The sequence below is a fragment of the Lagenorhynchus albirostris genome, chromosome 15, assembly GCF_949774975.1.
Source record: "Lagenorhynchus albirostris chromosome 15, mLagAlb1.1, whole genome shotgun sequence".
Classification (NCBI taxonomy): Eukaryota; Metazoa; Chordata; class Mammalia; order Artiodactyla; family Delphinidae; genus Lagenorhynchus; species Lagenorhynchus albirostris.
Window position 1 is genome coordinate 33,299,633 of NC_083109.1, and position 12,137 is coordinate 33,311,769.

General features: G+C 38.6%; 1 protein-coding gene across 6 annotated transcripts in view; it reads right to left on the reverse strand.

Annotated features, from left to right (window-relative positions):
- The window catches only part of FERMT1 (FERM domain containing kindlin 1), a 67,257-nt gene that overhangs the window by 25,050 nt on the left and 30,070 nt on the right, over positions 1-12,137 (reverse strand). For 5 of the 6 annotated variants that reach the window (XR_009535176.1, XM_060122701.1, XM_060122698.1 and 2 more), the window contains 3 exons: positions 2,970-3,077; positions 2,425-2,556; positions 493-542 (listed from right to left, as the gene is read on the reverse strand). Coding sequence is in view for 5 of the 6 variants with exons in the window: in XM_060122701.1 (XP_059978684.1) it covers positions 493-542; positions 2,425-2,556; positions 2,970-3,077 (290 nt within the window). In the remaining variant the exon portion in view is untranslated. The remainder of the gene's footprint in view (positions 1-492; positions 543-2,424; positions 2,557-2,969; positions 3,078-12,137) is intronic. The other variant, XM_060122700.1, reaches the window with a different exon arrangement.

A 12,137-nucleotide genomic window follows, 5' to 3' on the forward strand; every position in this document is an offset into this window, starting at 1 on the left:
GGTAGATAAACTAAGGTGACTACTCTCTATAAGCCCAGGATCAAAGTTCTAGAGACAACTGATTTTTAAACCATGAAAGAGCTTTCAAATAGTGTGAGAGTCCTGAGCAGGTGGACCATAGAAAGAATTCCAGTCTGGCATATGTGTTTAGTATCACTGACACCAGCCGTGTTTACACCACCATTTAATGAGCCAGGCACCATGCTCAATGCTTCATATGCATCATCTAATTTAATTCTCCCAACAAGCCTAAGGGAAGGTATATCCCCACTTTATAGATCAGGAAACTGAGGCTCAGGGACATAAGGACAATACCTGAGGTCACCCAGCTGATGTGCATAGTGGAGCTAGGACTCCATCCATTGCCTGATGCCAAAGCTCATGCTCTTACCTTTGAACAATGAACCTGCCTAATGGATGTTCAATTTAAACTCCTAGACTCTTTACCTGCAAGATTTTGTGTAACTTCTTTCCTCTTCAAGGGTGACTTACCTAAATAATCTGAGATTATCTGCAAGTTTAGGGATATCAGTAATGTCCTCCTGAGGAAAAGCAGATAACATTTGACAAGCAGTAATTAGACAGGTGGTGCTGATACTCTGTACCTGCACTGTCCCACACTGTAGCCACCCGCCATGTGTAGGTATTTACATTAGAATTAATTAAAATTAAATAAATTGAAAAACTCAGTTCCTCAGTCCACCAGCTACATTTCCAGTTGTTACCTTGGGGGTGAGGTGGGGGAGGGTTAGGACTAGGATCGGGCACATGTGGGACTTCTGGGGTGATTGGTAAAGTTCTAGTTCTTGATTTGGGTGGTGACTTGGGTGATAAATTAATACTAATTTGTTAAGCTGTACGTTTTTGTATTTTTTACTTTCCTGTGTCATATATTACACAAATGAAAAAAGATTTTAAAAACTACCACACACTATCACTCAAGTTAAAAATCTGAGTTAGAAACTACTAATTTGGGGCTTCCCTGGTTGTGCAGTGGTTAAGAATCCACCTGCCAATGCAGGGGACACGGGTTCGAGCTCTGGTCCGGGAAGATCCCGCATGCCGCAGAGCAACTAAGCCCGTGCACCACAACTACTGAGCCCACGTGCCACAACTACTGAAGCCCGCGTGCCTAGAGCCCATGCTACTCAACAAGAGAAGCCACCACAATGAGAAGCCTGCATACTGTGATGGAGAGTAGCCCCTGATAGCTGCAACTAGAGAAAGCCCACGTGCAGCAACAAAGACCCAACGCAGCCAAAAATAAATAAATAAAAGAAATAAATTTATTAAAAAACTACTACTTTTATGTATAAACAAAATATTTTACAATGTTTATATCAGAGTGGATAAGTCTTGCTATATCTAGTTCACTGATTAAACTCTCAGAAGGAATCTCATTCAAAGTTCATTCTGCAGTGTAGGTTGGTGCCTTTTTTCAAACTGAAAAGACTATTGTTTGGCCTCAAAAAAAAATACTGAGGAAGGTGAGAAGGGAATTTTTTATTTATTCTAAGAAGGATGACTTTTCCATTGTAAGTATTTAGTGGAGGATGTAGACAAAAGAGAAGTCCAGTTTCATGGGGCCCATGTCTCTAACAAATGTGATTCAGGGCCTGAATCTCTACAGAATCTGGGAATTCAGTTTGTATGAAGTATTTGCTTTGGCATGATACCAATTTCCTATTTTAAGGAATTTAACCATAATAGAACACACATTAAATACAAAACTATATAATGACTCATTTTTATCTATTACTATTTATAGCCAATTACAATGACTCTACCTCTCTGATTCAATGTGATTAAACTAATGACTGAAGAAGTTATACAAAAGAGTGGCTCCCAATGAATGAATCAAACAAGGAGGGGCACTGCAATTATAAAGCTGACATTCAGCCACATTTCTTGGATAAGGAGCAATAAAGATGATAAAACAGTGTTATTTCTTTATGTTTTACTGGAGAGTTTTTCTTTATTTACTAAAGTCAAAAGGTTCAGGAACTTTTTACAATGTCCAACCTTGCCCAGTTGAAATGTATGACTAAGTCAACAGATCATATGGTTTCTCTACTTTCACAGCTACCTCATTCTTCTAGATTTAAGTTAAAGGGCCAATTCATGTTCCACACTAGTGAAATGGAGCCCTCAGCAGTCTTTCCCTCATACAAGCTAGCTTATCTTTAAGAAGAAATACAATATGAAAGAATTGTCATTGAGAGTGATGAAAATACCTTACCGTCTCTTACAGAGCGACCTGAGAAAAGCTAGTCCGTTCTTGCTAGGTTTAAGTTTGTCAGATGAAGAGAGTATTTTCTATTTTTCAAAATCAGACAAAATATTCCCTTATAATAATAAAAAAACTCATCTATGTTTGTCAATCAGAGCAAAGCCACAATTCCGAGTTATCAGAAAAATTCATACCAAAGTGTTGTCTGCTTTTCCACCTTCCAGGGTCACTTCCAAATTAGAAAGTGCTGCTTCTACTTCGTCGACCTCAGACTCATTTGTAAAATCCTGTATTTCAGTAGACAACGACAGTTTGCTAATGTGATACTACAACAAAAACAGAGGTTTTAGGAATGTTATAAACACAAGGGAATCCATCGGCCATTTCTTCTTTGAAGACAATTCCCCTGTAATACTGAACATCTCCTGGAAGGAGATCCCCCAGCTATGTAGGGAAAATGAAATATAATTTAAATTATTTTGAGATTTATGGTTAGTCATGTTCCAACTCAGTTCTTTCCCATCACTGGTTGACCTTGTAGTGCAGAAGAGATGAGGACGGCAAGACTGATGCTTTATAAGATGTGCATGTGGATGGGTTATGAGGAATATTTTAAATAATTTACTACCCTCATTTTCAGCTCTTTTTCAAAGAAAAACAATCTATGAAGAAAATGAAACTTTAAGGAGAACAAATTTGCTTTGTCTCCTTTCAGAGAAAGGTACCGAGGTTCCCATACCTGTAGTGCTGCAAAGATCAACATTTCTTCCTCCGTGCAGTCAATTTCTTCTAAGAGAATGGCCCACCTGGCTTGTTCATAAAGTTGGTTTATTCGGACAGCATCGTACTAGAGAAAGAAAGAGATATATGTGTGTGTATGTATGAGGGGGCATATTTACATTCCACAGTACAAAAGATCTAGAATAACTTGAGGCCAATCCTTGTTAATCAGATGCAATAAACTTTAGTTCAGGTAATGGAAAGAAACCCCTCTATCTTTCCACTGCCCCAGCTCATTTTACTTCTGAATTAAGAACTTTCTTTCTCAAAATATTTTCCAGAGCTTCTTGAAGGGGCCAAACTGACCCATCTTAGATTCCAGTATTTTCCCTTTCTTATCACACTTCTATTGTTGGGAAACACAGGTAATGAAATGGTTTATGTGATAAGTAGTATAAGGAGAAGGGGTCCCCAGGCTAATCTGTAGACTCTGTAAATCTAATCAGAATCTGACAGGGGTTTTTAGTGGAACTTCATGCAAGCTGATCAAGTTGGGCTGGAAGAGACAATGTTCAAATATCTCCAAGAACATTTTGAAAAAGAACAATGCTGGGGAGACATTTGTCCTCCCAGATATTAAAATATATAATAAAGTGGCAGCAACTAAAATAGTGTGGTATTGGTATAGCAATTCACAAAATGTCAGTAAAGCAATATCCAGCAACAGACCTATGTATGTATATAATTTAATATAAAAGAAAATGGCATTTTATCAGCAGGGGAAGAAAGAATTCAGCACTATAAGAGTGTTAAAAATGCAAGCAATTTGGAGAACAAAAATCAAAAATCACAAAACAATCTTACACATCCAAAATACATAAATTACAGATAGATTAAAGAATCTAAACATGCAAAACCACAATGAGATACCACTTCACATCCACTAGGATGAATCTAATCTAAAGGACAGATAATAACAAATATTGGTGAGAATGTGGACAAATTGGAACCCCTGTGCATTGCTGGTGGGAATGTAAAATGGTGTAGCCTCCATGGGAAACAGTTTGGCAGTTCCTGAAAAAGCTGAACATAGAATATGATCCAGCAATTCCACTCATAAATATATACTGAAAAAAAATTGAAAACCGGGACTCAAACAAATACTATTACACCAATGTTCATAGTAGCATTATTCACAATTGCCAAAAGCTAGATACAACCAAAATATCTATCAATAGATGACTGAATAAACAAAATGTAATGTATATCCAATACATACAATGGAATACAATGGAGTATTATTCAGCCTTGAAAAGGAAAGGAATTCTGATACATGCTACAACATAAATGAACCTTGAAGACATTACGCTCAGTGAAATCAGACAGACACAAAAGGACAATTATTGTATGATTCCACTTACATGAAGTACCTAGACTAGGCAAATTCATACAGACGGGAAGTAGGATAGAGGTTACTAGGGGCTGGAGGAAGGGGAAAATGGGGAGCTTTGTTTAATGGGTACAGCGTTTCTGTACAGGATGATGAAATAGTTCTGAAAATAGTGGTGATAGTTGCACAACACTGTGAATGTACTTAATGCCACTGAATTGTAGACCTAAAAATGGTTAAAATGGCAAATGTTATGTTCTGTATATTTTACATTAATTTTAAAAAGTCAAAAAAAAACAAAACCGAGACTTGTACATGAATGTTCACAGCAGTATTTTTCATAATAGCCAAAAAGTAGAAACAATCCAGATGTCCGTCAGCTGACAAATGCATAAATACATATATATATAATGGAATATTATTTGGCAATGAAAAGAAATGAAATACTGATACATGCTACAATATGAATAGACCTTGAAAATTCTACGCTAAGTGAAAGAAACTGTCACAAAGTACTACATAGTTTGTATATTGTATAACTCCATTTACATGAAATGTCCAGAATAAGCAAATCCATAGAGACAGAAAGTAGACTGATGGTTGCTTAGGATTAGGAGGGTTGGAGGGAAATGGGAAGAGACTCCAAATGGGTGATGGACTTCTTGGTGGGATGATGAAAATGCTCTGAAATTAGATAGTGGTGTTGGTTGCACAACTCTGTGAATATACTAAAAACCATTGATTTGTACATATTAAATGGGTGAAATGTTGGTATGTGAAATGCATGGTATTATGTGAATTATATATCTAAAAGCAGTTATAAAAAAATCTAAAGATAACAATCAAAACTATTAGAAGGAAACATGAGAGAAAACTTTTTGTAATTTTTCAGCAAGGAAGCCCTTTCTAAGCAAGACAGGAAAACTTTAGGTTATGCTGTATAAGGCTGACTTGACAATCAATAACTAAACTTTTTTTTTTTTTTGCGGTACGCGGGCCTCTCACTGTTGTGGCCTCTCCCATTGCGGAGCACAGGCTCCGGACACGCAGGCTCAGCGGCCATGGCTCATGGGACCAGCCTCTCCGCGGCATGTGGGATCTTCCCAGACCGGGGCACGAACCCGTGTCCCCTGCATCGGTAGGTGGACTCTCAACCACTGCGCCACCAGGGAAGCCCAATAACTAAACATTTTTAAGTGAAAAATCCCCTGAATAAGATTATATGTTTATAAGGTATAGATTGAAAGGAAATATCTGCAATAAAAAAGGTAATATCCATTACACACAAAGTGCTCCTATAAATAAATACAAAAAATATAAAGAGTTCAATAGAAGATGGGGCAAATATATATATCAACAGGCAATTCACAGAAGAAAACAAAATGGCCACATAAACATTAGAAAAGATTCTCAACCTCACTAGTAATCAGAGAATTCAAATTAAAACAAGAAGACATAGGGCTTCCCTGGTGGCATAGTGGTTAAGAATCCGCCTGCCAATGCAGGGGACACAGGTTTGAGCCCTGGTCCGGGAAGATCCCACATGCCATGGAGCAACTAAGCCTGTGCGCCACAACTACTGAGCCTATGTGCTGCAGCTACTGAAGCCCATGCGTCTAGAGTCCATGCTCCACAACAAGAGAAGCCACTGCAATGGGAAGCCCGCACACCACAACGAAGAGTAGTCCCCACTCACCGCAACTAGAGAAAGCCTGCACACAGCAACGAAGACCCAACACAACCAAAAATAAATAAATAAATTTATTAGAAAAAACCCCAAAAACAAGATGACATAATTTCTATTTTCTTATGAGATTTACCCAGGCTGTAAGTGCTGGTAATGGCTGGTATTGGTGAGGATGTGGTGCAAACGGGCACTTACACATATGAGATCAGTAGGAAGAACTTTGGTGGGATATTTAAATGTTTTTTTTGCCCTTTCATGAGCATGTCCACAGTTACTATTCTAAAGAAATGCAAAGCACTCATCAAAGACACTTGTACAAGAATGTTCACAGTTTTTGAAAGAGGAAAAATTTCAAGCAACCCACAGGTCCTGATAAACTATAACCTTTCCTCTGATTATTTTGTACTGGTTAAAAAAAGTGAGTCAGACACATATGCTGACATGAAAAGATGGCTGTGATATATTATGAAGTAAAAAGAAGCGAGCTACACAGCAAATACATGATCCTATTTATGTAGGAAGAAAAGATCCTGAAAATCTGTTCAAAAATACGTTTATAAATGTATGTGAAAAAATCTGCATGAATGATTAATCATTAAGCTGTTAACTGTGGCTAGTTCTCAGGAGAAAGGTCATGGTAAAGGACTATTTTCCATTTTTACTCTAAATAATTCCTTTTTAGTATTAGCCATTTTTAAGTGTATGGTTCAGTGGCATTAAGTACACTTGCGTTGCTGTGCAACCATTACCACCATCTGTCTCCAGAACTCATTTCATCTTACAAAACTGGAATTCTGTACCAATTAAACAATAACTCTCCTATGTTTGATTTTCTTTTCTTTTTTTTTTTTTCATATTGAGGCTATACTTTACTGTATCTTTTAAAAACGATAAACTGTTAAAGATAACATGGGGGAGAAATAGAAAGATAGAGTACCTAAACAGGTTTATCACGGGTTGGTTGGCATGAGTTTGTTTTTCGTTTTGCATTAACTTTATGCACACTAGGGAAAAAGGTGACAGAGAAGGTCAAAATCCGCAGTGAGCCCGAGCCTGGCAAGCGGTGCTGCTCTTAGGCCAGTGGGACCGTGACCTGTCCACAGGCTCCCTCCTTCTCAGCATTTCTAAAGCTGCTTGGAAAGGAGGGCAAATGCAGATCCAGGGGTGTGGTTTTCAGGAGGCTGGAATAATAAGAATCTTAAGAAAGTCTGTCCTTGTTTTGTGAACTTCAACGGGTGTCATGGAAATCCTCAGGAGTTTGCCCCAGAATCCTCCAAAAACAAACTAAAATATGACACACATAAAAACATTCATGGTAGCATCATTCATAACAGCTCCAAACCAGAAACAACCCAATGTCCCTCAGCTGGAAAATGGATAAACAAGTGTATCCAAATGTGTCCATCCACACGATAGGACACCACTCCGGCAAAAACACAGATAACCTTCGAAGTCATCATGCCGAGAGTCCAGATACAAGATTACACACTGTATGATTCCATATGTGAAATTTCTAGAAAAGGCAAAACTCAAGACAGAAAGCACACCAGGTGCGGGCTGGGGCTGGGGGCAGGGACTGACCACAAATGGGTATGAGGAAACATTTTTGGGTGACACAAGTGTTTTAAAACTAGATTGTGGTGATGGTTGCACAACTGTATAAATTCACTGAAAATCACATTGTACACTTACAATGGGTAAATTTTATGGCATGTCAATTATACTGTAATCCAAAGACATGACAACTAAACAAACCACACACACAGTGCACACCAAAACCAGGCAAGCAACCCCCAACCCACTCCCCCATAGGCCCCTTCCTTTAATTCACAGCTGAAACACAAAATCTAAATAGTATGTGCGGTTGCCGAAATCTGAATTGGACTAACAAACTGTCATATTTGTCTATCTATCTATCTATCAATCAATCAATCATCTATTTCTCCCTCTCTGTCTGCTGTAGGGGTTTTAGTGAGAGTAAGTTAAATCACCCTGTAAGGCTTCTCTCTCAAATGCAGTCAGTAAAGATTTAAAAAATTTAATAAGAGCTTTCTCACCTAAAAATACTTAACTCCCCTCCACCCCAAGCCAGATTAAAAAAAAACTCTTTGACAGAATATTGGTTAAACAAGAGTTGCCTGCATTTACAGACTAACATCAAGAGAAGATGCCGGGCCAGCCTGGCTCCTGCTGAGGAACCTGGATTCCTCTGCGGCATCCACAGAGCTCTGGATTTTCCTCTTTGGAGGCTTGTTCACATTCCCACTGAGGCTCTGGGACAGCACAAGGTCCTGGGTCTTCACAGGTTCATTCATTAACAGGTGTCCCAAAAGCTTTTTTCCTGAGAACTCTTTCAGTGGTTTCAGCTACTCAGAAACAAATTTTTCCCTGGTGGGAACTGGCTACTGCTGCCCTCTCCTTGGCCCTCAATTTCCTTTGTCTCCTGGTTAATTGAAAATAGAAACCACCAAAGCACGTGGTTTCTGCCAACCCCACTGCTTGAATCCCTGTTTCTCCCTATCTAGTCAATTCAGTAAACCCTTCCCTCCTTCCACCAACCAACAATATAAAAAATAACAAAACCTACCTCCCATAGTTTTCATGCTCTCAGGAAAGGATTACTATTTGGATCTAATCACTCTTAAGTGATTCCCTAAAAACTTGGGTAGCAAGTTTTTTTAATTAATTAATTATTTTGGCTGTGCTGGATCTTCATTTCTGCGCACAGGCTTTCTCTAGTTGCTGCAAGCGTGGGCTACTCTTCGTTTAGGTGCGCGGGCTTCTCATCGCGGTGGCTTCTCTTGTTGCAGAGCATGGGCTCTAGGTGTGCGGGCTTCAGTAGTTGTGACATGTGGGCTCAGTAGTTGCGGCACGCAGGCTCAGTAGTTGTGGCGCACAGGCTTAGTTGTTCTGCAGCATGTGGGATCTTCCCGGACCAGGGCTCAAACCCGTGTCCCCTGCATTGGAAGGTGGATTCTTAATCACTGGACCACCAGGGAAGTCCCCAGTTGGATAGCAAGTTTTAGTATCTTCTAGGCCTCTTATTAAAACTGATGTACCTTTTCTCTAGTGAACATTTAAAAAAATACTATAAACTACTGGAGTCACAAAAGTTTTTTTTGTTTTTTTTAAATGCACACATTTTAAAATGCACTTAAATGGGGCAAAAGAGTATATAATGATGGAATTCATTTTGAATGAATTCAAAAGGGACAAAGGGTGTACAATAAAAAGTCAGTCTCTTTCCCTTCCTTGTTCCCCACAAAGTGTAGTTTCTCTACCGATTGTTTTGTACCTTGTTCTTTTTCATTCAGTAATATTCCCTGAATATGCTCCCCATCAAAAGAAAGCTGATTCATTCCTCCTAATCAAAACACTATATGAATGGACCATAACGTATTTAACCAGTTCCCTATTGATGGATGTTTAGGTGTTTTCCAATTTTTCCCTAAAACAAATAATGTAATAACTGTTCTTGTGTACAGACATATCAACTCACATATTTGAGTATAACTGTGGTATAAATATCAAGGGGTGGATTTTCTGGGTCAAAGCCATGCAGAATGGTAATTCTGATAGAAATTGCCAAATTGCCTTCCATAGAGGCTAGATTAATTCATAATTTGACCTACAAGCAGTGTATGTATGAGAGAGCCTATTTCCCCATACTCTTGCTAACTCAGATAGTGCATGAAACTTTTTGATCTTTGCCAGTATAAGACCTTATAAGAGCCATTGTAGTTCCTTTTCTATGAACTATGTGCTCACATCCTTTGCTTATTAGTCTACTGGGTTGTTGGTATTTTATTATCGATTTGGAAGAGCTCTTGATATATTAGAGACTGGCCTTTTGTTTGTAGTATGTGTTGCAATGACTTTTTTAAACTTCATTTATAGTTTTTTTGTCATGCATAAAATTTTCATTTTTTTAATTAAAATGTACCAATCTTTTCTTTATGGATTCTGGATTTTGCATTTTTAAAGTATATCATATTTGAAATGTATTCTAGTACTTTCATACATCTGAGATTTTAATCAGTTCCTGTTGCCTCAGCTCTATAGCTTGCTTGGATCTCTCCTCTGAAAGCCAGAGAAGAGAAGCTCCCTGGTCCTATTATATGATTTAACTCCTAAATGTAGGGTACCTTGTATGTTTGCAGTGGTTTCATGGGTGCTATCTTTGCTCTTCTTGATTTGATTGTAGATTCTTTGAAAGCACAAACTCTACCTTAATTTTCTATATCCCTCTACCCAGGAGCCTTAAACTTGGTTTCATTTATAGCACTCTGTACTTTAGGAGGGCAGAGAAGGGAGGGCTGCCACAACTCTAGAGTGGTTGGGGAATCATCCTGCACCCCAAAGTCCTATCTCACCAGCTTGAGTTTTCCTGTCACCTTTGGGTTGACAGCTGCTATTTGGCTGTTAGATTCAGATACATTTTGTTCATAGGCTATGGACACAGAACTCCTTACCAATTAAGCAAGCAGGGGCTAGAGGCAAAGAGCCTAGGACAACAGCCCTAGTAACATTTGCCTTCCGGGTTCTTGTCCCCTTCTGGAAGAATGATTCCTTTTAATCTTCCACTTTTTAGACAACACATTTTTAACACTGCCCCTCCATGTTTGATATTTATGCTGATGATCTGCCATGTCTGAATTCCTTGACTGTGATGTCACTTACATGTTCCTGACTATTATTTTAAGCAGTAGATGACTGAATTTACTTTTAACATTGAGCTCAATTGCCAAAGCAAGGGTTTTAATGGGGAATCTCTTGGCAAGGAAATTGATAGGAGGGTCTCCAAGGACCAGCTGATCCCATCCTGGAGGAGGCGACTAGGAAAGTCTGACTCTCCCAGCATCCTTGCACACGTAGGGGTTGAGGGTAAAGGAAATATCAGAAGTGCTCCATAACTCCAAGGAGTTTGAAGTTTATTTGTAGAGAAAATCCATGAATGTGGTACAATTAGAGGTGTGAGTCCTGAAATTACACTCAGTTGTGGCTCAGAGAAGAGATGGGCCAGTGTGACCAAGAGTAGAGAAAAGCTCCTTTCTGGAAGGAATAAGACCGGAATGTGATCTTAGGGCAGGGTTTCTGAATCTGCGATTCTTGGATTTGGGAGTCTATCAGGTGGTCCATAAGCCTGGATTAGAAAAAACTACACCTCCATTTGCACTGGCTTTTAATGGAAATTTAGCATTTCCTTCCATGGTGAATGTAGGCCACAAACCACAGTACTACAGAGCACTTGTGACTTCATGACTACCAGAATCACAGATTTTTCATATTGCATCACAGTTGCTATTTTCAAACAATGCTCACATTCATCATCACTTTGATATCAACTAATTAAACAGATATGTTACTTATATCCATTTTGAAAACTATTTTGGTTACTATAGTTCAATATAGTTCCATTTTGTAATCCTATGTATTTTATTTCATAAATTTGAAAACGTTATTCTAACGTCCAGCAGTTTTGGGCCCTCAACTTCTATTTTAGTTCTTGGCACACGGTAGTTGTTCGATAAATAATTGAATAAATAAAACAACAGGGGCACAAGGCTGAAGAGATAAGTTGGGGCCACATTCCTGACTTAGCAATTAGAAAATGCATAAGTATGTTTTATTTATGTGTTATCTAGTTTCAGAAAAAAATTTAAGGCAGTTTATTAGAATAGATAGCATACAACAAGGTAGATTAAGTTACCTAGGAACTAGGCAAGGAAAGAGTAAAGCTGAGTCAGGAATGAGGCTAAAAAATGATGTTACAGAAAGTGTAAAGATTTGATTCTAGAAGGCAACACAAAAAGGAAAACCTGAATAATTGTATAATTCACATTGCCCTTAAGAAAATCAAAACAATTGGTTAAGAGAAGCCGTAACAGTAATTTCTCCTGAAGATTTTATCAAAGAAGAGCCAAAGTTTGCTTTCTTACCATGATTCACTGGAAGTGATGTACTCCAGATGCAAGTTAGGCCCATGGGCAGTAAGTTGGATCTCAATCAAAGACTGAGCAAGAGCTCCACAGAAACAAGGAAGAGGGCTTATTTTGAAGCAGATGCCAGTTAGGTAAGCAGTGGGAGTCCAGATGGGCCTCTGGAGACCA